The following is a 26,540-nucleotide window of genomic DNA, read 5'->3' on the forward strand; positions in this document are numbered from 1 at the left end:
TCACTAGACCCAAGGATGAGGGTGGAGTTAATTTCCCAGATCTAAACACTTATTATAAGGCGTCACAATTGCGCGTCCTTGTTGATCACCTGACGACTGGCCCAAAGAAACAATGGGTAACACTGGATAACACACTCTTCTCGCCGGTCACATTGGAAGAGTGGCTATGGGTCCCCAAGACATCTATTCCGAGAAGGGTTCTAAAACATCCAGTGTTGGGAGTGCTGTGGTCTATTTGGAAGGAAGGGGGTTACCTAAAATGGCTCACAACGTGGCCCTCACCTTTGAGCTGCATCTGGGCTCCGCCACTTTGGGAAGGGATCAACGAACCACTAGCCTTCCAGCAATGGTACGAGGTGGGTCTTTGTAGGGCCGGACAGCTTTGGGTGGATGGGGTGTTTATATCTCTAGGTGACCTGAAGGATGCTCTGGGCCTCCCCAACCTCTCCCCCTTTCGATACCTACAGCTTAAGGGTGCCCTTACGAGAGCAGATGGGGTGACACACTCAGGCGGGACCTAACCGATTTTGAGAAATTCCTCATAACACACAAAGGTTCCAAGGGGGTGATATTGCGGCTTTATAGCTTTTTGTTGTTCTCTACCCCACGGGACCCCCCCATCTTCCCAAGTACAATGGGGGAAGGACTTAGGCACCCCCATAACGGAAAAAAGATGGACCAAGATTTGTAGGCAGGCACACTGTTTCACAACTGCACCCCAATACCGCCACCAGGCCCTGAAGTTGATACACAGATGGCACTACCCCCCACAGAGGATAGCCAAAATGAGAAACGGTTATGACCCCCACTGCTGGAAATGCCACGTTGAAAAGGGGGATTATGTCCATATGTGGTGGAAGTGCCACCTGGCACAGACCTACTGGAGTGAGGTCCTGTCATGGATAAGAGGAGTGGACGGAATGGTGAGAACTCTGTCCCCCTGGCTGGTGTTGTTCGGTGTTCAGAGGGCCCCCCAAGGTGAAACACAACCACATATGTTGCAGGTCATGCTAGTCGCGGCTAGATGCTGCTGGGCCCAAAAATGGAAATCACCCCGACCTCCTGGGGAGGGGGAGTGGATAGCGAAAACACGGGCAATCTATGATATGGAGTATCTTACTGTTAGGCAGAAACCTGTGCAGTTCCCTTTGGGACCACTGCAAAAAGTTTAAGTCTACAGGAGTTAGCAGTAAACCTAATTGGTAGCAGTCTGTACCACCCAGATTTACCTGGTAGCTGTGGCTGAGCAGTCAGACTTCTCTCAAGAAGAGTTAGGCAGTATACAGAGTATTCACAATAGGTCAAACGAACAAAGTTGAACAAGCAAACACGGACCAGAGCTTGGTGTAAAAAGAGATATAATTATTTATTTAAGCACATCTAGATAAACACACTGGCCCTTTTGTTTAAGCAGTTCAGAAACACGATCACTAAAAGATACACACTCCCTTCAATGAATGATAGACAAGTCTTAGAAAAGGCAACACTTATTTCCAGACAGCGGTGAGCGCTTCACTAAGATGACACTCTACTCAAACAGGTTAAAAAGGGAGAGAAAAGGCACGGCAAAGATAGAACAGATCCCAACACTTTCGACAGAACACAGTAAGGGAGAAAAGGCATGTTAAAACCGTAACGTCAAAGTTCAAACTTTAAGAGGCTCTGGTCGAAAGGTGTCCAAGGTCACACGGTTGAAAAGTCTCTTAACAGGTTAAAAAAAAGAGTTGGACCAAAGAAAGGGACCAGTTAGATGGTCAAGGCGGCCAGCCCAGTCCAGAGGTTAAGGGATTATTATTACCTTGTAGCAATCTTTAGAAAGGGAGGCCTGGCGGACACGGTATCTTGAAATGGTGAGAATGCTCCAGCAGGGGCAGTTGTTCCTGGTAGTGGATGCAAGGCGGTGCTTCGTCCAGAGGAAGAGAGGATCTCGACATAAAGGAAAACAGGAGTCTGTTGCACTACCAAGGCAGAGACCAGCCGCAGAGTTCTCAATTAAAAGGAGCGGTCCTTTTTTTCGCGGTCCGGGTGCAAGTGGCTATCCGGCTGCCATGGTGCAGAGCACGGGCAATTCGACCACGAGTCGTCCAAGGTAGGCAAAGAAGAAAGCAAACTGGTTGTGCCCACCAGTCAAGGGAAGAAGACTCTGCAGCAGGGAGATCTCCTCGGTCATTGGGAAGTGGTGAGTCGATACAGCAGGGCTCCACCGGGGGTGTCGTCGTAGCAGGTCGGCTCAGCTTCTCCCTCTTCGGAATTTCAGATCCTGTAGCAACTTCTGAAGTTCCTGTCCCCAAAGCCCTGCTTTTATGCAGAAAACCCCCATTCACTCAGCGTAGCTGTCACTCAAACATGTTAAGTGGTGAGCCGGCCGGCTCACCACTTGGGCCAATCACACAAGAGTGCGACCTGAGTTACCAAGATAACTCGGTCCAGGGTGCCTAAACCCCCTCCCACACCCCCTCTGGTACCCAGACAGAGTGGCACCACTTTTGGAGGCTTCTGTGGAGAAGCCCGCCAAAAAGTGGAACAAAGGGCTCGACCTTTGGGTTGGAGTTACAGAGGCGAACACAAACGCCATTTTAAAACCGAGTTTTGGCAGAAAATACCAACCGGTGAATTAATTTTAAATAAATAAACCGGCGGTATGTTAGAGACTAATGGGAAAAAGTATTAGCCTCGAACAATGGGAAAATCCCATAGAGAAATATTTGCGGTCGAATATAACAAGTAGTATCCACTGCCACCAGCCAAAACTCAACAAGGGGGGACGGGACAGTGCCCCCCTCGAACAACAGACCAAGGGGCAATCAAATTGCCCCTACCAGTACATCCACAATATGATGGTTGGTACTGGTTCTGTTAGTAAATTTGGGACTAGTAAAGCCAATGGTGACTTTACATGCCCTGCGAGACAGTAGTCAGTCCCAGGGTATAGAGTCTATGATGGGGGTCACCTAGGACGCCCCTGTGTTACTGCACGGAGGGTGCTGTGTAACAAACATAGTAAAAACACATGAGACCCTATGGAGTAAAAGACCCCATAGCCCATAAAACACATTAACATTCAAAGGAACACCACAAATCATGTCCAAGAGTGGGAGGAAGAGAGTCTCACTCTTGGCAGGAGAAAAAAACAAACTCCAGAAATCCAGCAAAGCTGCTGGGGGACTCACTAGGTTAGGAAATTCAGCCTAAACAGAGAATTCTCCCTAACACTTACCCACCTGATCAATGAATCCAAATCTAACATCGAGGCCCTATGGCTGCCATTTTTTGATAAATATGGGAAAATAGCCTGAGGCATAAGTAATCAGCTAGGACGGTCCTCTCGATGGGAACAATACTATCGGGGCGACCCCCTTGGAGTGGGAAGAGATCGATTGTTACAGGAAATGTGACTTTTATATTTTGGACCTTGTTTTTTGAGCACCGTCTTTCTTTCGGAAGCAACCCTATGCTCGCATTGCATCTTCAGATGATGTGCTGGACCCTGTTGTTATCGACCATTAAACCATGGCATGGGATGGGGGGGGCGGTGTGGGAGGTGGGCTGGGGGGAGAGTTGTGCCCTCACTTTGATATAAACCAATGTTTGCATTATTTTTTTAATTATGTCATAATTGTAAAACTCCAATAAAACCAAATTTTCAAAAAAAAGAATACTCATATGTATTGGTCAACTGAAATAGAATGAAAGACAAATGAACCAAAAAGATGAGTACAACCTGCCGAACATAAACACTAAAAGCATCTGACATGTGATACTTGACCAAGGGATGTTCAATCTCTGCTTCCATAGCTGTCATCTGAAACTCCAGGGCTATCACCACCAAGCCAGCTAACCACATTACCCAGTCCCAATAGTTCATGTGCCACAACACTGTTAAGCTCCTCAGAACAAGTCATCCTCACCTCTGCCCTCCTATGCTCCATTTCACGAATCAATAAATATCCTGTACAGAGCCATCCCAGTCCACCCTAAGTTCTGCCCCAAGAGATACTGTTATAATGCACCCCAGATAATACTCAACAAAGAACTGGTCTTAGAGAAGCCAGTGAACAAACGAGAACTGGCCAGGCAGATAAGTCCAGGGAAAGGCACACAGAGAATATAAAATACATTGTTAAAAACACTGCTGCTTGCAGTTCAAAGTAGCGCTGCACTGCTATGAACACCCAAGCGTGGCCTTGATTAAAGGATGCACCTCCAAGTGTTAGGGAGACAGTATCCCATGCCTTGTCTGTTGTGTTCATGGGGGTTTCCAGCAAGTTGGGAGAGCAGAGGGTTTTTTAGAAAAAAGCACACTGATTTGGATGTCATATCCCCCCCAAGCCCAGTGCCGCACTTCTTATCGAGATTTATTTAGTTCCCAAGTGCTCACAATTCTGACAGCTATGGGAACTCATTAACAATACACTAGGGCTCCCTGAACCCTCATCAAGAGCAGGGTAATCAGAAATCAACAAAGACCCAAATCTCTTCCTGTATGCAATCAATCAATTAGAATTTCCTTTTTTTTTTTTAAATACCGTGTGGTCTCTCTTCACATATGGTATATCATCTACTAAACATTTAGCAGGCAAGTAGCAGCAATATTGGAGAAGGGGTCAGTTTCTTAAACAAATACATTTCCATTCAATGAAATTATGCAGTTCATATAGTCAATGACAATCATTCAGTAAAGTGCATAACTAGTACAAATATCTTAAACTAGATGAAAAGGACAAAACTGTACTGCTTGGGTACAGAAACATACATAAATAAATATAAACCTGTATATGCCTACATATATTATCAGGTCTATCCTATCTAACTGATGCCAACTAGTAAGCACTATACAGTATAGTATCCTTTTTAAAATGCACTGCATTCATTTTGAATCGATGATGCAGTATCGCACATTCACGCAGTATATAGTGTACTAGATTCAATGATTTTGTACCCAAACCTAGATGGAACCAGATAGGGTATAATCATTGGGGAGGTATAAAGACTGGAAGAGGGGGGGGTGTCTGTACTCCTGCTCTCTATATGGCAGAGGAGAGGCACAGAGGACCCCAGCCAAGATTCTCTATAGGTAGCGCTGGTCGAGCAATTAAGGCCTAGCTTCTCAGGAGGTGATGAAGGCTGGTTCTTAAGTACAGTGTAATCCCCAAGCCCCCACACAGGATTGTCCACACACTGTATTAGTTAAAACATAGTCTTTATATAATTAAGTTCAAGGTTATATACAATAACAATAACTCACTTTGTGCTTAGTTAATCTATAATGGTAAACATGCAGTTCTAAGTGGTACCACAATTATTTTCAGATCTCATTAAAGTGCATCAACTATACTCTGGTCAAATGTCACACAGATCACTCAATAAAGGAAACCAGCAATACAAATAGAAGGAAAGCAGTTGGTTAGAACAATTGGCAGAATACTGGCCCCTACCAACAAGGCACATTTCTGTGTGGGGATCCCCCCACCTGGGCAACCTGTAAATAAAGATATATCGTACAAGCCCAGTCATATATTGCTCACAAGAGTCTTATTTCCCTCTAAAATAATTCTACAACCCCAATGTACCTGGAATAGCAGAGTCTGACGTCGGGTCGTCGACTGATCCTTCTTGACCGGTTCCCTTTAAGGCAGGAGCCACGGATCATCAAGATCCCACGAGGAAAATGGTTGAACGGCGACAGGGAGGTGGCAGCTTCGTTCCTAGCGGTGTTTGGCGATGACGGAACGTTGACGTCCTGCAAGGAAGAGGCGTGCGGGGCACCTCGATGACGATAGTTCAGGACTGCAAAGAGTTTGAAGAACTGTGGCCCAGCAAGGGCGTTGAGTCGTCGACGTCTCTGTGGTCTTTAGGTGGCGGGAAACCCACCGGCGGCTGCTCCTCGGCGCGTCTGCGGCCTCGACTTTCTCCGGCGGGACAAAGTGGTCGACGGTGCAGGCGAGAGCGTCCTTCGATCAAATGTTACTTAGGCAAAGAGAGCACAGCATCGGCAGTCGTCGACGGTGACGGAAAAACATCTCCACGCGCTTCTCTATTTGATTCCGCGGCAATCCCCGTCTCCGGCCGGCAGCCTGTCATAGGTCTGTCTACCAGGGAGCTTTGGCAAAGGTTAGCAGTGCATGATGGTCCCTCGTAGCTCGGGAAGAGGGTGCCTAACTAGGTCCTCTATGGGTCAGTCCTTAGAGAGGCAGCAGCTTTCAGATCGACGAAGTAGAGAAGCAGCAAGACTTCTCTTCCAGCAGGGCTTCAAGGTTAAGCTTCAGTGTTACTCCAGTTACTCTTCGTAGTGGACTTCAGCTTCTGAACACAAATTCTAGCAGTGAGAGACCCCCAGATATACTAGTTGATCCCCCATTCATTCTGCTGGGTCACACTCAGGCAACCAATCGGTCAGAAGGGCATTCATGCAGGTAGGCAGCCAATCAGGTGCATAGTGCATTCAGGCCATTCACTTCTCTCCAGACATTCAGAACAAGTTATGTGTATTGGGACAAGTACCCAGCCATTCAACACTCCATACTGCATTCATACCCGTTTCGGGCAGGGCTGTCTCAGTCATTGTGTCAAACACCAGAAACTACACATCCACAACAAGAAGTGCATATTGGTCACACACTTCATTCACCCAGGTCCCACCCACAGGGTGTACCCACAACACACACACTGGGAAGGCTCCAGCCAGTCTGGCCTGGACTTCACAACAACACCATATATGGAACTTCCACCCAACAGCCAGTCAGGGGGAAGGGACAGAGTCAGGGCTTCCCAGGACTTTGGGAAAACAAGTATCAGGCAATAGAAAGCAAGAGGCCACAGGGGCCATCTTGTTTCCTATCAGGAATCAACTGATTCCAATGTCAGGGGGCATGGGTCCCAAAATGGAGGATACTCAGAGCACCTGTCAAATTCAGCATGGAGCTGCCACGAGCCCATACCCTGCTCTGTGGGCCACACACAGGTGCCTAAAATCATACACTAGGGGCACAGGGTTGCACCCCCACCCATGGGTGCCATAAGGGTATCCCATGGGTCTGTACACCAAACCAAAAGAGAGCTGCACCGCCAGGAGTCCCACATGAACTCCTGCGTGGAAAACACGACAGAACACACGATTAAAAACAGTAAAGGACACAGATAAGGAGGCCCTGTCCCTCCGATGCATTTCCAGCATCACAGGAGGACAACAACCAGAAATGGGTTACTTCATCTTCTAATTCAGACCAGGAATATTATGGTCCCTCTACATCTAATTCAGAGATATATACACACTCCTTGTGTTCCAAGTTCTGTTCCAGAAGGGATGCCATACAAAGTCTGCATTCAACCATCCTGCACATAGTAATTTTTTATTTAGACACATCTGCTCGTTTTCCTTTACTTCTCATGAAAGTGGTGCTGTTAACGGTCCTCTTTACATTTCTCTCCATTGTCCACAGCCCCACAATGTGTTGCAAGAGACAGCAGTCAAAGCCAGAACACAGGAATAGACGTACCTGGTTGTGGTTTACTGTTTATAAAACTTTAGAAGATTAGAAAAGTTCATAGAAATTAATCATCTTTCTCCCTGCAACAGAGCCCTTTCGACTGTCCAGAGCTGGATAAGGCAGTGCTGGTTTAGTCTCAATTCAGACAAGAAGGAATTCCCGGTGTTGGGAGCCCCGACTACCTATGGGATAGAAACAGCCATCTGCATGCAGTGCAGGGGGAAAGGGTTGCCAATCCTCACCTGAACTCTGCTACCCTTGCTGAGTGGCTATAGGAGGCCGGGGCACAGACCTTGGATCTCTGTGGGAAGCGCCTACCACTATATCAAGGATTATAAGCAGATGAAAAAACCCTGTGTATCAAGGATAAAAATTGTAGCAGAAATCTAAAATATGAGACAAAGAAGTAGACTGTGAGTGACATTGGACAGACCTATCTCTCTAGAGTTTTTGCAACCTAAAAACTCTACCTTTAAACTAGCAAAGCCACATTGTTGTTTTTCAACTAGTGAAATATGGAAGAAGGTATGTTGTTGTTTTATTTGAAGTTTCATGTTGCCACTTACTGGCAATGTCCCAAACATTTAAATACCCCAAATGAACCCTTTTTAACCATACAACCTTTGTGAATGACTTGCGTTAATCCTACCAGTCGTCATGAAGGGGATACGGACTGCACAAGTGCAACGTTTTGCACCACACCCCACCCCCTCTGTGCATCCGCGGCCGACCCATCCAGGCTCACGCCCATCCCTCTCTCTGGTGTAGGAAGGCAGGCAGCTGGTTGAGAGTGAAAGGTGGAGGTTGCTAGATGTCTAGGCTTAGTCAGTTATCAACAGTACCAGCTTTGCAAGCCCACCAGGAAGGATTGGGAAACCTAGTACAAATTAAATCAATAATACAGGCACATTTAAGGAAGTATACATCTGTGTATCATGCAATGTGCAGCGTGGCCAACTCATGTGGTCAATAGTGGCATTCTCAAGAAAGTGCCTTGGTGAAGAGAAAAATCCAGGCCAAAAAAACTGCTGCACGGAACATTCAATGTTGCAAAAATTTAATGATGGGGCTAGGCAGTTTGTTTTAGGTCTTTCATTATGCAAGCATCCATCGAGCAAGCAATAAATGAATAATGCCAAGTACGGCACAGAGGAGTGCAAGTTGCAGAACCATGTGGTAGCTTATCCATCCTTTAAAGTTCAACAGATTATAACTTTCTGAATAAAGTAACAGACTGAACTGAGGGTGAGGAAAGGAGAAATGTGATATCACTATGCAGGGTTCTAAAATGCCAGGAGCTTGGAGCTATGTAGCTCCTGGTTATAGCCAAGGAGAGTCTGGTTAGCTTGAAACCAACAGCTACCAGGAGCTACTTTTTACTCCCGGGGCAAGGGGACTAACTATGTGATATTGACAGTGTACACTTGAGAATGTGTATTAAGGAGAATAAAGAACACACCGAAAAGACATTTAAAGCATATTGGATAATAGAATGGGAGTTTGCTCCTTGTGCAAAGTTATATTTGCTGTGTACCAGCTCATGGTTCCCCAGGGGTAGCTCCTGGTTAACAGGTTATGCCAATACCCAGGAGCTGCTTCTTGCTCCTGGTCAACACATCCAAATTTCGATCCCTGCTATGTATAAGCAGAAAGACACAGAGCGGGGAAAGAGCAGTCACAATGACTGGCCCTCACACACTTTACCAAAAGTACAAACAAATGAAATGCAGAGGGACAAAGTCCTATAGCAGGAGATTAAGAGGCAGAGTTTCGACCCAAATCTTTGACTTTGTTTCCAACAGAAGGAGAAGAGCTCAGAAAGAGTGACTGTTAATGGACCATGGAAAAGGGCCAAAGTCTCCCAAGATGATGGGACCACAAGAGTTGTGATCAGCGTAAAAGATGAGTATGCGAGCTGAACCCTTAGTATACTAGGTGAACACCAGGAATAGAATGATGAGTTCCTTACAATGTTTCTATTGCTTTTTCCAGAAATGGCAGCAACAAGATTGGAGGTTCATAGAAGGTATTCCCTTATTGTTGTCCCTAGACGAAAGGTAAGAACAGAGGACAGCAGTGGAAAGAGAAGGAAGATCAAAGTGAACTACACAACTCATTGAGATCTGGAGCGGGAGTCATGCCACCATTTTGGGTATGGATGTAGTACTTGGTGCACAGCATAGGTGCTTCAAATGGCAAGGAGACGCATGGAGGCCCCTGGTAACATCTTTCCGATAAAGGATACCTTCAACAACACTATAGCGATAAAAATGAAGTTCACAGTGAGGCAAACTAGGCAGAAAGTGGTTGCGCTAGAAGACTGACAAGGACACCAAGAGGAAAAAGGAGCACAGCAGAACGAAGCTATGACAGAGCCAGTAGCAGTCTCTTTACTGAGCTGTTCACTCATTAGTAGAGCATCTCGATCCCTGTGATATTTCTATTCGCTGCATTTCTTCGACATCATTTGGGGATCACCGTCACAATAATCCCACCCCACTGCTGCAACATGATCTTCTCTGAAAGTCAGCTTCTTTGACTAAATCAAACTACATTGGATCAAATGGAGATTTAGTACTAGAACCAAAACCCATGAAAAGTAGCACATTTCTCTCCGGTTGTAGCCCTCCCTTTTCAGGCAAAAATGTATTGAAGCGGCTGATGCACAAAAAAATCAATCTCACTTTGAACTCAATCACGTTTTCAACCCTATGCAATCTGTTTCAAGCTTTAAGGCATGGATATCATTGGCAAGGGCACAGTGTGCTACCTTGTGGAGAAGCTTACGTTGTATGATACTTCTACAGTGGTCATTTGGCTCAGTATAAAAGCATATATTAACAGAACACATAACAAAACATGGCACTTAAACGGCCATTGTATCAGTGGTAGATCTTCACCGAATCATTGATCTAAATGGCTGTGCACAATTGATCTTCCTCAACCTATCAGCTACATTTTATATCCTTGACGACCATCTATAAACAGCAGGTTCTCCAAGCTTTGGAAAGACCATTCACCGACCTTAGCATCCTACCCACCCGCTGAGTCTTTCAAGGCCCCATCCTTTCCTCTTTTAAAAAAAATGTACAAGGCCTCTACACTCCTTTTATACCATCCTCTGAGTTTCAAATATAGGATACCACACGTTTGTCCGTACTGGCTTCATTCAGAAATGACGGCAAGTAAATTATATGTGTGGCTAGTACCTTTAAACTTTAAATTCTGCACCCCCATTTGAGAGCCTGGTCAGTTTTTTAAAAGGTGCCGTTGGCACCCTAAAAAGCCACAAGCCACAAGCCAGGTCCTTACCTTTATGATGCTACAGATTTACACCAGTTAAGGATCCTCTAGAATCTCAATGGACAAAGCAAAGACACAAATAGCAAACAGAGAAGATCTTGGCAAAGGAGAAGCTAATACTTGCCATGGTGCAGCAATTGCTCGGCAGGCTGAATTTCTCCTCCTGCATCAAGCCATTTGACCTAGGCACACTGTTGGAATAACGGAATAGTACTACTATTTTATTAAGCTAAGTAAGGGCTAGCAGAAAGTGGAAATCATTCTTGAAGGATTTCAACAGCTGTTGGATGCAGAGGCCCCAAAGGTATCCTTCCCCAAGATCCATCAATGCACAGATGCCTCAGTTCACAAGGAAAGAGGTCATCCTGGGTAAAATCATTGTACACTCAGCAATGTCTTAAGGGTTGTCAGAGAATGGGTAAAACTAAAAATATAACTACATTAGAACCTGTTCCCATAGTGCTGGTAGCAGTGATTTTGCCCAAATTCTTAGGTGACATGAGCTTACGATTTTAGTCTGCAAATGGCGGTATGCTTGCAATCCTTTCACAGTCTGCATCATGTCTCATAGTGTTGCGTTTGTGAAGGAAACTGGTGGAGATTTGATAGTACCATCAAACCGAATTTAGTGCAATCTACGTTCAGGGAATTTTCAACACTTACGCTGATGCGCCTACAGGTTTTGAGTAGCAGAAGTTTTGAACGGTGTACCCTGGTCCACACACAGAAGGTATGCCCTTTCAAACAGAGTGGTGGAAGCTGGTGTGCTGTATCCACCACTCTGTGAACTCGGGTAGCAATTACTGTCGGTGGATGAAAGGAGTAGATAGCAACAGAATTACAATATCTTTAAAGGGTAGGCATAACAGATGGGCTGGGCAAGTGAGACATTGGCAATGCAGACTAGGAAATTTGCCATGTCTGGAAAATCAGGAAATCCCAGGACAAGTCACCTGGCTGCCCTGGCATTCCACACCAAATTAAAAAGGGGAGGTGAGGCAATACACTACCAAATGGTTTCCATTCAAGGGTTGCCCCATGGCCACGATGCCAAAGAAGGAACCATGTATTCCCATCAATTTTAAGAAACAAACGTTATTATACAAGTTGGCCACGGCATCCATAAACCCAATTGGGGTAACACTGTTCAAGGGGCATTTACCTGCCTTTTTTGGGGTGATGCACATCAGCGAGCTGGTGTCCAACTCCAAAAAGGATCCTATGGGAGTAGCACGAAAGATAGGTGATATCCAGCTCTACAAACAAGCAGCCTTGGCTTCCTGCAGAGCTCTTTTAGATTGCACAGGGTAAAGGACAGAAGTCCCAACATGATGCCATCACAATTACTGGAGGTGAGCATAGAGAGGAGGGCTACTTCCTCAGCGACCATCCTAAACACACACGCCAAAACCTACCCTACGGACAATACCTCCGGATTAGGAGGAACTGCACAGAGATTCAAGACTTTTTATAATCATGCCTCTGACCTAGACAATAGACTCTCGGAGAGTGGCTACCTGCATCATATCATCTCCAGATCCAAAAAACGAGCAAGGTTTAGCAACAGAGAAGCCATACTCACTGGTGAAAGAACACAACACGGGACTTAAAAATTAATCTAGAACTACCTGTGTCATCACATACAGTCTTCATGCTTCTCAAATCCGCAAAATACTATCCAAACATTGGGCCCTGACAAGACTTGGTCTACCAGACAAACCCCTACCTCGCATAGAGTACATATTAGCCCATCCGGCTGGGGTACTGTATGTTTATTCAAGCCCCACCTTAGTTGCTGTACTGTTCGCTCCGTACATCGTAAGGCAGCTCCATCACACTTCTAATCACAAGGGCCTGTGCGCATGTCAAACCTAGGAACACCTATCTCCCTGATCGCACGCACTACACACAACGCATCTGGTATACCCAGCGCACCCTGTATTACTTGCTTAGGGCACGCACGCCCCATTTTACTCAACATACCATCCTTAGACCAAAAACACAAGTATCAAGTTGATCGTCCACCACAGCAACTTGGCTTCACCTGTGACAAGCTACGCAGACGTTGCCATGACAACGGACCCAGCCGTTGTTAACTGGCATTCGACCGCGCATGCTCCACTACGAGCCGCCTCTCTCCACTCAAAGGAGAGGATGCCCGCGGATCACGGACACAGCTCCAACTCCAGCAGCTCTACGCCTCGGCAAGACTGACCAATCATTACAGCATGATTCACACTGTAAGTCCTCCTGGATAGTCTGGGTCCATATGTACACCCTTTATAATATATATCCCCTGGAAATACCTACCACTTGGGCCTCCTCTCGGATCAACAGACTTAATATGTCTGCTGTCTTCTTGTGTCTCCTCCAACACACAGGACCTCGCTATATGTGGCAATGCTGCATGAACCCTAACTGAACTGCGCAACACAAACAGCAGTACTTTCTCTATGTGCAGAGCCTCCGGCCAATAGCCGTGCACAAGCTATACTCTGTGTATCTAAAACCGGTTCCGCCAGAGGTAAGAACCGCCAAGCATGTCATGGAACATACCTCAACCGTTTTTGTTTATAAAAATAGCCTTCACTCCCCCAAAGCTGTATCTATCCATTTGTGTCTCACAATAGTATAAACCTGCTTGTATCTTCGGGGTTCAACTGCCCTGTCCATACTGATTAGATACATTATTCTTTAATCCACAGGCAGCTGTAATCACTACCTGCCGTGGCATTCTATTGTTATTTTGCATTTATATAGCGCCTTATATACCATTGGTATGGTCTGAAGGCGCTGGTAGGTTGAACGCCCTTGGGAACCGAGGTTCGGGTCAGTGGAGAGATTAGAGAGGGTCAAAGGTGCGTGTGCGCACCAGGTATGTGTGCAGCTGGTGCGGAATTTCTGTGGTAGCTGCTTCCTAGCGATAGGTGTGGTGGTTGAGGAATCAGGAGTATGTGTTCGATCTGGCAGGAGATTATCCAGTCCGAGTGAGGCAGCGTTAGGCCTGACGGGAACGCTTGGCTGGGGGTGAGAAACCAGCAATGTTTACTTAGAGTGATGGGGAGTGAGCGGCGGATGTTGATATGAGAACAGATATACCGAATGGTGTCATAGTATCTCTGTGTTCTACTTGAGTGGTGGTGTAAGGAGAGAGTAAGCGTGGGGTGTGAAATGAAGTATGCTCTTACAACGATTCCTTGCGTTCCACAGCAAAGTCTGCACATTACGCAGTTCAGGGGGGTCCGGTCCGTGCAATGTGTTTTGTTTCTCATCTGCTCTTATGCACTAATTCATCGGGTCGGCGAATTCTTCCGTATAGCGTACTCCTCCATCTAGCATGGAGGAGTACGCTAATCATGCGCTCTGGTCCATTCATTCATTTGTTTCGTGCGTTCACCCGCTCCCAGGCTCATTTGTTACGCACTCAATCGCATCAGATGCTCATCCGCCACTTGTTAGTTCTGCATTCATCAGCTCCGTTCACTCTTCCGTACAATGTACTTAACTGTTTTGTGTACACTCGTTTTATCGCTCTTATTTCTCGTTCGTTCGACGCATACCCGTTCTCTCGCCATACTCAGCCGCTTACTACACTCGGTCGCCCGACATACTCAGCTGCTTGCAATACTCAGCCGCTCGCTACATTCCGTCGCTCGTCAGATTCAGCCGATAGCTGTACTCAGCCGTTCCCTAAGCTCCTCCGCGGTCCATGTTCTTCCCCTGATTACACTCAACCGTTTTCTACATTCATGTGCTCTCCATATTCATTCAGCCGCATTCTACTCTCGTGTGTTCTCCACATTCATCTGTCCACCACATTTATTGGCTCTTCATATTCGTTCGCTCTGTACGCTCACCGCCCTCCGCAGTCATCCGCCCTCTGCAGTCATCCGCCCTCTGCAGTCATCCGCCCTCCGCAGTCATCCGCCCTCCGCAGTCATCCGCCCTCCACGGTCATCTTCCACAGGCATCCGCCCTCTACAGTCTTCCGCCATCCACACCCAACTTCCACAGGCATTCGCCCTCCACAGTCGTCCGCCCTCCACAGTTGCCATTCTACCTGGGTCAAGTTATATTCCCCAGGAACCACCAGCACTAGCCTACCTACGAGACTACTGCAGCCTCTGTTCAACATAAGAGCAGTGCACAGCACGGCAACACCATAGGAAGTCTGCGATTCCAGTACTAAGACTACACCTCCTAAATACCACTGGTCTAATTTTCAGGGTGACTATAGAGGTGGCCCTCTTTTTTGTAAATAAATCCCTGTAGCTTCTGTCTAGACCTTTCTAAAAGGTAATAGCTATTACAGATATGTACTTCAACGCACTACTGATATTTCTCTATATCTGCTTGTTTTTCTTGTCTTTCCTCCTTTCCCCTTCCCTCATTTAGGAGGCTGGAGGTCCCGTTTTTGCCCCAAAGGTGGCAGAAATGTTGATGCCGCCAATCCCTGCCAGCCGAAACGTTTCCCAAAGCTTCAACTTAACCACACTAACTCCTTCCTTCGTTTTTTGTTCATTATACTGTGGTTAACTACTCTAGGAAGCTCCTCTATGACTATTCTGCAACACAGGCAAACACGTTGGCAGATTTGGCAAAGTTTAACACAACCAGATATGATCAGAATCTGATCATACACATACATTATCCTTTACCCTTCTATGCAACCAACTACATGATTTAATCCTAACCAATGCGGGAAAATGTTGGTGCATAGTAGAGGTAGATAAAAATATTCAACTATTCTTTGACATTTCTCTATATTGTTCTTATCACACAACCTTTTCATGTGATTTCCTTAAGTTGTTTTGTTCAACAATGTTTTTAACCTTTATATTCACCATTTTGAAGACATACCTGTGTTTCTCGCTTTCTCTTTTTTTTTTGATGACTTAACTTTTGAGCATTGGTCCTGGTCTTCTCTAAACCTCTATGACTAAAACCTCCAAATAACTTGGTGGATATATGTGGATTTTCCCTTCCTTTCTGTTTGAAGAGTGTAGGTGTGGTGACAACAGCAGTCCGTTTACCATGTTGTACCATGGAAGGGATTTTGCTGGCAGCCTCAGTGAAGCAGGGCAGCAGGGCCCAGGCTGAATTGCTTCAGGATTGGGGCTGCGACAAAAGCCTTCTCTGAACGTATGTCGGAGGGGGAACACCAAGATGATCAGCAGGTCGGACTCAAACAAGCAGAAGATCCATGCCCACCCATAGAAACATGGGGATAAAGATATTGTGAATCACAGATGCTGTAGCACACAGGGGCCTTTTGTGGTGTTTCTTAGTGGGCTTTAGTGTTTCTCTGGAGTGAGATATAAATACAAAGCAATATTGGTAATAAAATAACTGAAATTGGAGATTTGTGTTTCATTTTGTTACACACACTAGCTGGCACTTACCTCTTGAAGTATTGTCAATTGAGCCAAAAGAATAGCATTCAAGGGTCACTTAAGAGACAGATGTGTGGCCCTTAAGAACACCAGGGTAACTTGTTTAGGCACCCCTCCCATCAGATGGGCCATCCTCTCAGCCACGATCAGGACCATGTTACAGGAAAACTTGACACCAGATGCAGTAGTGATCCACTTATGGGGTCACCACATCACAACAGTGGGAAAGGGCCTCCCTTTTACGCACCATGCAGGAGACCACAAGAACGCTAGGGCACTTGATTTAAGCATGCAAGATTTGTTGGTCAGAAATACGGACGGCGTAGCATAGAGCTTAATCACTAGAGTCAGTAGAATACTCCAAGTGCAGGATAAATTGTGCCATGCAGAAATGTATGAAGGTGAAATGGCTTGGCTTTCATCAGGCAAGTCTGATAATTGGGAGGGTTCCATGCAACCTTTCAGAGGACAGAGTATTGCTAGAGCAGGAGGTCAGGTTGTAGGTGTGCTTGTGATCGTAAGGACCATCAATAATGCATGTTGAAGTTATAGGGTGATCGTAGCCGAGGATGATGGAATCTGTGACTGAAGCCAGTCTCAACATATACATTCCGCCGTGGATGCTGGGGAAGAATGGGAGAATGGTTAAGAAACAGTTCCCAGTAGGGACAACTGCCACTAGCGGCCTCTTGACTGAGAATGACATTGGGTTTACCCGGAAGAGTTTTAACAACGCACCAGATCATTTAGAGTACATGTTTTGTGCTACAACTCCTGTCAGCCATAGCCAGCATAGTCAATGATAAGGGATCATGGGAGTTCTAGTACAAAACATCTGGGGAGCCATAGTTTGCAGACCCCAGATTTATGGACACGCCACTGATGGGATCACCTGTATGATATCTCAAGAACAATTAAACCTGCAGCCACTTATCAATGCATAAATACCTACTCTGAATTATTTAGTATATATGTCTAAACAAGGAATCTCAGGAAGGTGATAACCCCACTATGAGACCTCAGTGTCATTGGTGGGGTGCGTATTATTATGTTTAATGACACCAGCAGAAATAATAATGCCTACTACCAAAATTAATCAATTTAATTGATTGAATTTAAAAGATAAAGGTGTGGTCAGTGGCTTGGTTATAAGCATGCATACCCGTGTCGAAAAAGGCTCCATATTGTGTTGAAAATCAATGTACCAGTCATTTAATGATTGTTCTTTGGTCCAGTCGGTAAGGTTTGACCTTTGCAGTCTATCAGAAGCGCATCCCACCTACAGGAAAAGGTTCATGCAGGTGTGTTCGGTGGGTCATCCATGTAAGCATACCTTCACTCTCTTCATAAATCCTGCGTTTGGAAGACCGCTTTCCTGATGTTGTAGCACAAGCAGCATCTGGGTCTTTTGGAACAGGATGCTCAGCAATGCCACCAGTCAATGCTTTTGCGGCTTCCTGTGTAAGAAAATAAATATTTTGTTCACAACAAAAATAGACCTCAACTGAGAGTCACCTGTCCAAACGTATACACTTGAAAGAAAAAGTTTGCCCTTTTTCCATATTTAAAAATCAGATCACAAGAATTAAAAGATAAATCATTAGTGTGTCACAGTTTGCTCACCAATGATAAAAAAAGAGGCTCAGGAACAAAACCTGAAGCACACTTGGGATTACAGCTGCTAATATTTGACAGATTAAAGTACTGCGCTCAAAAGAAACTCTGTTGGACATCAGTAGGTTGAACATTTTTAAAACATGTGTGCTGAAGCTTGCTTTCCTTAACAGTTGCAATTGGAATGCAGCCACACCAAGGCACCACAATTCACAATTATTTGGAAGATATGACCCTCCCTTCCAAAAAGTTAAATGCCATCCTTCAACTTCAGTGGGCCCTCCGAACCCAAAATATTGTATCACCCTCCAAAAAGCATTCATCTACATTGACTTCAATTGGCTTACTCTAAAAAACATTGGATTTTCCCCTTCTTATAGACTCAACAGGATGACAGGTTTGCACATCTACCGTCAATCCTTTGTGTTTTAGCAGGACAACGTGAGGCTTTTATGTACCTAGTTCCCAGACCTTTATAGCAGCATTGATTGCGCTGCTGATGAGACGGTGAGGGTCATGACCCTGTCAAAGTAGGGTGGGGAAAGAGTGACTCTTCTCAACCTGGAGAAGGAGGCTCACTAAAAGAAAGTTCAGAACAAGCCCTGCCCCAGGAATATGAAGTGGGAGTTGTGGAATCACCAGTCCCCACCCACGCACCCCCCTTAGTGCTAATTTTGGCAGCAGTGATGCCACTCCCATCTTCTCAATGCCTCTTGATACAGTCGCTCCCACAGTTCTCTTTGTCTTTCGAGAACTACATCCCCACAATGCAACAGCATGCACCCAGGAAAACCCCAGACCGGGAGCAACAACCTCAAGTCTCGAAATACAGCAATTTCAGTGGATTGTGGAATAGCAACACCACCCAACATGCAACAAACCAGAGGAGCAGAGAACTCGCCCTCCAAGAAGGAAAACAAAGGTTCAGCCCACAGCATGACATAAAAACAGCAGACTGCTTGCGAAAGCATGCTGGGAATAGGGGGAGGAGCTTAGAGGATTTTTTTTAAGCCTCCCAGCTGGATAGACCTCCTCCTGGGGAAAAGGCAGGCACTGATGGGGCAGGAGATCAGGTGAGCACTGCAAGCAATGGGGAGGTGAGAAATGCACTGCATACACAGCAGGGGAGTTGCTAGGTCTGGAAAAGACCCGGGGCTATGCTGATGTCGGAACTGTTGAGACTGGGGGCTAGCTAGTCTTTTGGCTGTAGCTCCTGAGATTCTATCCGGGGCTACAACCAAAAGATCAGGGGCTATAGCCCCCTTAGCCCCCCCCTAGCAACGCCCCTGATACACAGCCCTGCAGTATAACTGGCAGCAGGAAAGGCAAGGTGTGGGTTGTACGGATAATGTCCAAGGACGAGCTGGGGGATGGGGGTTGTTGAGAGACCAGCTGGAGGGCAGACGGTGGAGCGCAGTGTTCGGGAGTTGGCTGCAGAGCTTTAAAGGGGGGGGGCTATTTGAGAGAGATTGGTATCAGTGGTGTATAGTGCAGTGTATTATAGTGCAGGGATTGGAGGAAAGGGATTTAGGAGGCGAGTGACACTGGTAGAAGAGAGTTTGGGAGAAAGCAGCAGAGTGGTGAGTTTACGAGTTAGTGTTTGAGGGATTGAGTGTTGAGAGAGAGGTGTGTAGAAATAAGGTGCAAAGAGCAAGGCATAGAAGAAAAGTGTGGAGGGGTAAGAATAATTAAAATGGCTGTAGTGAAGGGGTGAGCAGGGCAACATATTGCAGAGTTTCATGGACAGACGAGCAGTGGTACTAGTAGTGAAAAGAGCAGTATTCGAGGCGAGCAGCAGTAGTAGGACAGACGGTGAGGTAGAGACTTCAAAGGGTGGAGGTGAGGACTTTTAGTGGGAATAGGACCTGTGAGTGCAGTAGTTGTGAAGACAGAAGTAGAGTTTAGAGGGAGAGAGAGTTGTTGTAAAGATGGGTAGCAGTGAGTGCAGTAGTAGTAGTGAAGCGCAAGGAGCATTAGTTGCAGGGGTAGAGCAAGAAGACTAGTATCTGTGAGGAGACAGAGTGCAGTAATCTGGAGAAGACAGAATAGGGGAGGGGAAGCGTAGAAGGAAGGTATTATCAGAGAGATTGATGAGAGGGACGTGGGGAGGGGAGGAAAGAACAGGAGACTAGGGAAGGATGAGAGTAGTAAAGGGATAAAGGATTGAAGAATTAGATGGCACACAGATTTGGAGGGAGATCTTTATCCTCAGCAGGGACCTCCCTCTGGAATAGCATCCCTGCCGCCCTCCTTCTTGAGCCTCATCTCATTAAGTTCCGGAAACTCCTCAAGACTTTCCTCTTCCCCTTTTCCTTCTCTCTCTCCAATCTACCCTGCTAACCTATCTTTCTGCTCTTTCCCTCTCTCCCACACATACACCACCCTACCTGAACTAACCATTGGTAGTGTAGGGCTAGGTAGAATATTCCTGAGGGTGTTTGGAAGCTGACACTCAGGGAGCCATCTGTATGTAGATAAGCTTGAGGCAGTAGGGATTACTGGGCCGTAGCACTAACCAGGGGTTACAGATGCCTGGGCTAGGGTAGGTATCCCAACGGAGACTAAAGAGAGCTGGCTGTCCCTAGCGCCACTGTCCCAAACCCCTTCCCCAGTCGGTGCTTTTTCATTGGTTTGTCTATCACCATTACTCAAAAGAAATCCTTTCTGGTATTCTTGGAAATAAACACCTTGAAACTTCCCCAGAGACTGTAGATTATTCAGGCCTTCAGTGACAAACGTCACTTTGATGGGTTTGAAGTAGTTCTCTTTTGCCACAGGAGTTTTCCCAACTGCTCTTAAGCACTCCCTTGTGCACAGTCTACTAAAAATAAAAATCCTGCAGACCCCTCCATTCCAGCAAACTGCTGCCCTATCACCATCACTCCTTTCCTGGGCAAACTTCTGGAGAAGTTGACAATCTCTCAGCTGACCCTCCACACTGAATCTATTGGTTGCTTCCACGACCATCAATTTGGCTTTACAGCATCCAGAGGCACGAAAACTGCTCTTCTGAACACCTGTGAAAACCTGCTCTCTCATCTTCACACTAACACTCCCTCTGTCCTCATTAACCTTGACCTCTCCTCTGCCTTTGACACGGTTAACCACAACATCCTGATCGCACGTCTGCGCGACACCTTTGGAAACACAGGTCAAGCTCTGGCGTGGTTACCCTCCTTTCTTTCCGACCGCCCATCACAGGTGGAACTCTGAGCCTTTCTTTCTACTATCGCCCTTTCACCCGGTGGCGTTCCCCAGGGATCTAACCTATCCCCCAGGTTCTTCAACGTCTATATGGCTGCCTTGGCACGTGTGATTGCCACTTTCACCTCTAACTTCCAGTGTTATGCAGATGACATGCAACTATCTTTCAGGCTACCCTCAGCTGCCTCCTCTTCCTCGCTCATATCTGACTGTCTGTCCGCTATTCAGTCATGGTGTGCTGCAAATTACCTTTGCCTCAACGCCAGTAAGACGGAGATCGTTCGCATTGGGACCCCTGCTCCTACTTTTCCACTCTCACTCTGGCCGGCCTCCCTTGGCCCTGTGCCCGCTTCCACCTGCAAGGCTAAAAACCTTGGGGTCATCTTCGACTCCACTCTCTCCTTCTCCCCTCACATTTCGGACATCTCTAAAAAGTCTAACTATCAGCTACACCTCCCCAGAGGCACGGTACCTTTTCTCACTTTCCTCCAGTGGCTCACTGTCTACAGAGCTGTGGTTCTCTCTAGGTTGGACTACTGCAACAGTCTCTTTCTCAAACTCCCTGCTTCTGCTCTGGGCTCTCTGCAACTTATCCAGAACAGTACTGCAAGACTTATCTTTGGCCTCAAGCCCAGGGACTACATCTCTCCGTCACTGAAATCCCTCCACTGGCTCCCCGTGGTTGCAAGGATCAAGTTCAAGGTCCTCTGCATTAGCCACAAGGCTTTCTCAGGCCTGGGACCTACCTAAATACTGTCCCTCCAGAGCCCTCTGCTCATCTACCTCCAACCTTCTGCGAGTGAGCCGGTTCTCCAAGCAGAGATTTGGAGGGAGATCTTTATCCTCAGCAGGGACATCCTTCTGGAATAGCCTCCCTGCCGCCCTCCGTCTTGAGCCCGATCTCCTTAAGTTCCGGAAGCTCCTTAAGACTGTCCTCTTCTCCTCTTCCTTCTCTCTCCCTCTACCCTGCAAACCTATCTCTCTGCTCTTTCCCCATCTCCCTCCCTTTTTGTACAGCTTGCTGACTGGCCGCCGGGTATACCTCAGAGTCTCACTGGTCCCTGGCAACCCCGCCAGTCCTCTCACACTCCCCACCAGGCCAGGCACAAGCCGCATCATCACTGCACTTGAACAATGACCCAAGAGAGTGGCATCTCTCGGCACTTACCCCAATCTCCGCCGACTGGGTGCACTTGGTCCCCCACTCCTAGGACTTGTCCGCTCCCGACACCCCCCCCCCCTTGTTGTAACTATCTGTGCACTTGCGGGATCCAAATGCACCATGCCTGAAGATCGTCCGTCTGTTCCCCCATGTCTTCACTCCCTGCATGGTGGTGCCTTAATGCACTTGGAAAAACTGCAGAATCGTCGTCAGGCCTATTTGCTGTTATCTCCACTGGTGATTTTATTATATGCACTTACTCTGCCTGTGCAGACTATTATCGTTTCAGAATTTCAAGGGCTCTAAGCTACTGTTTTTCCCCTGTTCCCTCCCTCCTTGAGCGCTGTGAAAAACACTTGCCTTGTGTATAGGCGCTTTACAAATAAACATTACCATACCATACCAGTTGGTGAGCTTAGAAATCCATAACCTTTATCTTGCCAACTTTAATGTTGGCACTGAATGGAGAGATAAGTGCCACTGTGTTTGCCTGTCTAATGACTGAGACAGTGCCACCACTGTGCCAGACACTGTCATTAGCCATTGTTGGAACACACACATCCCATCTTTGTCACCATTCTCTACACCCGAGGGTACAGCAGTAATTACAGATGAGCCAAATGCTAATTATGCACATCATGTATCAATGACTCTGGTCTCTAAAGAAGGAGACACAGTGTCTCAATGTCAGACCTCAGCAAGTGCTCAGGGGCCTCACATTTATTTAATCCTCTATGACATTCATCAGTCAAGCGGATGTGGCATGCATGTGTGTGAGTATAGGAGTATGTACATGTAGCACACCTAAAAGGCACAATGTGTTCAACAAAGCCTTCCTCCCCCCCCCCCCCCCCCCAAGACTAACCCTCAGTTTAAAGACCAACTCAATCGTCTGAGTCCTCAGCCATCCCAATGGCATAATCTCTGATTCACAAAGCGAGACAAGGAAATTGATCCAGGTTATGCCTCAAATTTTCAGAGGATGTCAAGGCATGTGTGGGCTCGTCAGGGTGGCACCCCCCAGGACGACTCCACAGTCAACATTTTCTGGCACGGGCATCCATCTCAAACTCCTCCAGGTTACTTTCATGGTCGGATGGGCACTATAATCTTTCGAACCTTGACATATCCCTGGTCGCCTGGATATTTTATCTTGAATAGCTTTTATCATAGTACCTTACCTAACATAACAATGAGTGTCTGAGTTTCAAATGGGGTGCTGAATTTGCAATCTGGATTTCAGACTTTTATCAGTACTACATCCCAGACTTACACAAAACAGGCACGGCCAAGCATCCATGCACAATGGAATACGGCTACGGTTAAGCACATCCGGTCTAGTTCACACATAGCCGTCCAGACTGAAACACCCGACGCATCTCAACACCTCTGTAACTAGCATACAGCAGCCGCCACCCGAAAGGAACCCAGTATAGCTGGCCTCACATAGATTGCTATTGTTGAGAGTCTATCGCTAACCCCCACACCCCCCCAACAGCACCCACCCATGTGTCTGACCTTTCTTGGGCTGCTTAGTCGGGCCTTGCCCACCACCCAAGTCTTAGAACGGCAACATGCACACATGCATCTCCTAAGCTAAACTCCCTAGAATTTACAACCACATTGACTACGGTCACCAAGGGCATTCCAACCAAGGAAACAAGCGCATTGAGGCCACACAAGTGGGGAAAGAGCGCTATATAAATAACCAAATACAATACAATACAAAACAAAAGAGGTGATGGCTGGAAGGTTTGGAATTAATCCTAACTTCTGGCATTGCTCTGGGCAACCATCCAGACCATCGTTCTTCACCTGCCAACTTATTACAAAAGGGGAAAGGCCATATGCAAATCAGGTTTGGTCCCACCCAAAAATGGGCAGTCCAGCCCGAACTGCTTGGTCACTTCACTTCTGCACGAGACCACAAGCATCCCCAAGCATGTTTCAGCCTTGTTGGGCCTCAAGGGCAAGGAGTAGCTTGTGTCTCTAGGCCCAGCTGGCACAGGACCCACGTCTGGGTATACTCGTCCCTCTCGGGGTGACTTACACAAAGCAAACAAGGTGATGGCTGGAAGGTTTGGAATTAATCCTAACCTCTGGCATTGCTCTGGGCAACCCTCCAGACCATCGTTCTTCACCAAGCCATTACAAAAGGGAAAAGACCATATGCAAATCAGGGTTGCTCCCACCTCAAAAAAGGGGCCATCCAGCATAAACTGCTTGGTCACATCCCTTCAGATTAATTTGAAACCTTCCACCCATCACGTTTTTGGTTTTAGTTTGTCTCCTCATTTTAGGGAGGGTATACCCAGACGTGCACCTCACCGAGTAGGCCCAACAACAAGAGCGAAACATCTCTGGGGTTGCTTGCGTTTCTGTGCAGAGGGGACCTGGCCTAACAGTTCAGCAGGGCTGCTCCATTTGTGGCAGTACCCGACGGGTTTGTATATGGCTGAACCCCTCTTGCAATTGCGCAGACGGGCAAAAGAATGCAGGTGTGCAAGGTTGCCCAGATTAATGCCAGTGGTTCAGATTATTTGAAACCTTCCACCCATTTCATATTTGGTTTTAGCTACATCTCACACTTACAGGTTTGATGATATTGCCAACATGTTTTTTTCAGATTTCAACACCTTTCAAACCATGTACAAACAAGTTTTCATCATGCATTGTACTTATAAAAAAATAAAACTTAGAGAAAACAAAATAAAGCATTGTTGATAAAAAAAAATGTAAACAAATTCAACAGTTACAACATACCAAAGAAAACTTCACCCTGGTTAGATGGTAATGCCCTGGATCTTGCATCTTTTTTCCAGACAAGTAGGGAAAGTCATCTGCAAAAGTTACCTTTTCCTGTATGGTAGATCTACACAGGAATACAGCTTTATTTACAGATCTTACCCGATTTTCAAGGAGCCACATTTCTACGTGCAAAGATGGTAATGCAATAGGAAATTAGTAAAATCTTCTCGTAGTTGTACAGTAAAAAAAGTAAATAGAGTCACAGCTCAAACAACTGGTAAACAAGGCCAATGTAAATATTCCTACGCAGAGTTTTATAACTGAGGTTTTCATATATGTGATTTCCATTATATTTATACAGGGGTCCCGACCTCACATTGCAGGGTTCGAAAGTGAGGGTAGCTATTTAGCTCCTGCTTCTAGCATAGTAGAATCTGGTTAGCTTCAATAAATAGCTACTAGGAGCTACAAGGGCCAACTGGTGCCTTCCAAGCATGCAATTGTGACATTAACTTTGAGTATTTGAGAATGTTAATAAAGAAGAATTAGAACACATCTAATACACATTTAAACACAATGGTTCATACAAAATGAACACAAAGTTAAAGGAGCCTCTCTGGTAGCTCCTGGTTCCCCTGTCATAGCTCCTGCCTACAGGGTGACGCCAGACACCCAGGAACTGGGTTTAGCTGCTCATCAAATCTCAATTTAGAACCCTACGATGTTCCAATGAAAACAAAGTTGTGCGTGAGGAAGCAAGAGCCTGAGCTGGATAACAAATCTCTCAGCCCCAAACTGAAAAGAAGTTTGCAATTACTCATTTTGTTACCGAGCCAGTGTGCCATGGCGTGCTCTATGGAATGGCAAGATTCATGTCCAGGATACCTCTCACTTCTTACCAACGCCCATGCAGACAGCTAACTGGATGCCATAACATCTTTTAGAGCCAGCCTTTAAATCAACCAAATTAGGGCGTTCCATGGTCTACACAGTATAAAATCATCTTTAAGCAGACTTCATAATTAATACCAAAATAGCCTATTTCAAGGTTTAGACCTTGTTGTACTGCTTGGCAAGACAAAAAATGTTTTCAAGAATCTATATTGTGTTTTAATCAAACAGTCGATGTTTGTATGCCCCAACAAATCCACTCCATGCAGGATGTCCGTCATAACCTTGGCACAGTACACTTCCAAGTTGAGCTCTGTTACACGTCCTGCATAGGCTTGCACAAACTGCAAGATTACTTCCCTCTGTCGACTCAGGACCAAATCACTTTTGCAGAACTGGGGAGCCGACGCCACCTTTTTGTGTTATCAAATGCCTAAATAACCGCAGTGTTCAACAGTTTCTACAAGATCCTCGCCTAATCTTAGATTGAGCTTCAATTTGTTGCTGGTGTTACAAGCCATCACCTTTGTTTTTGTGCATTTAGGCCTTTTTTGAATCTGTATTCTTCAAACTTATCAAGTTGTTTCTGAAGGCTTGATGAGATCATATGAGGATTAATCTTAGAAAAAACATCTAACAGCTGATGAACCTACGGCTAGACTTGAAAAAAAGACAAAAACGGCAGGGGTGCTAATACACACCCTTTGAACAGGGATAGGTTTAGATAGCTCGCCCCAT

The 26,540-nt window shown here is 46.1% G+C and overlaps 1 protein-coding gene across 3 annotated transcripts in view; it reads right to left on the reverse strand.

Moving 5' to 3' along the window:
* GTF3C3 (general transcription factor IIIC subunit 3) overlaps positions 1-26,540 on the reverse strand; it is a 598,047-nt gene that overhangs the window by 472,087 nt on the left and 99,420 nt on the right. For all 3 annotated transcript variants that reach the window (XM_069615720.1, XM_069615721.1, XM_069615722.1), the window contains exon 2: positions 17,517-17,640. In XM_069615720.1, coding sequence (XP_069471821.1) covers positions 17,517-17,640 — 124 coding nt within the window. The remainder of the gene's footprint in view (positions 1-17,516; positions 17,641-26,540) is intronic.

Source organism: Ambystoma mexicanum, chromosome 9, assembly GCF_040938575.1.
Source record: "Ambystoma mexicanum isolate Mex_15411 chromosome 9, UKY_AmexF1_1, whole genome shotgun sequence".
Taxonomy (NCBI): Eukaryota; Metazoa; Chordata; class Amphibia; order Caudata; family Ambystomatidae; genus Ambystoma; species Ambystoma mexicanum.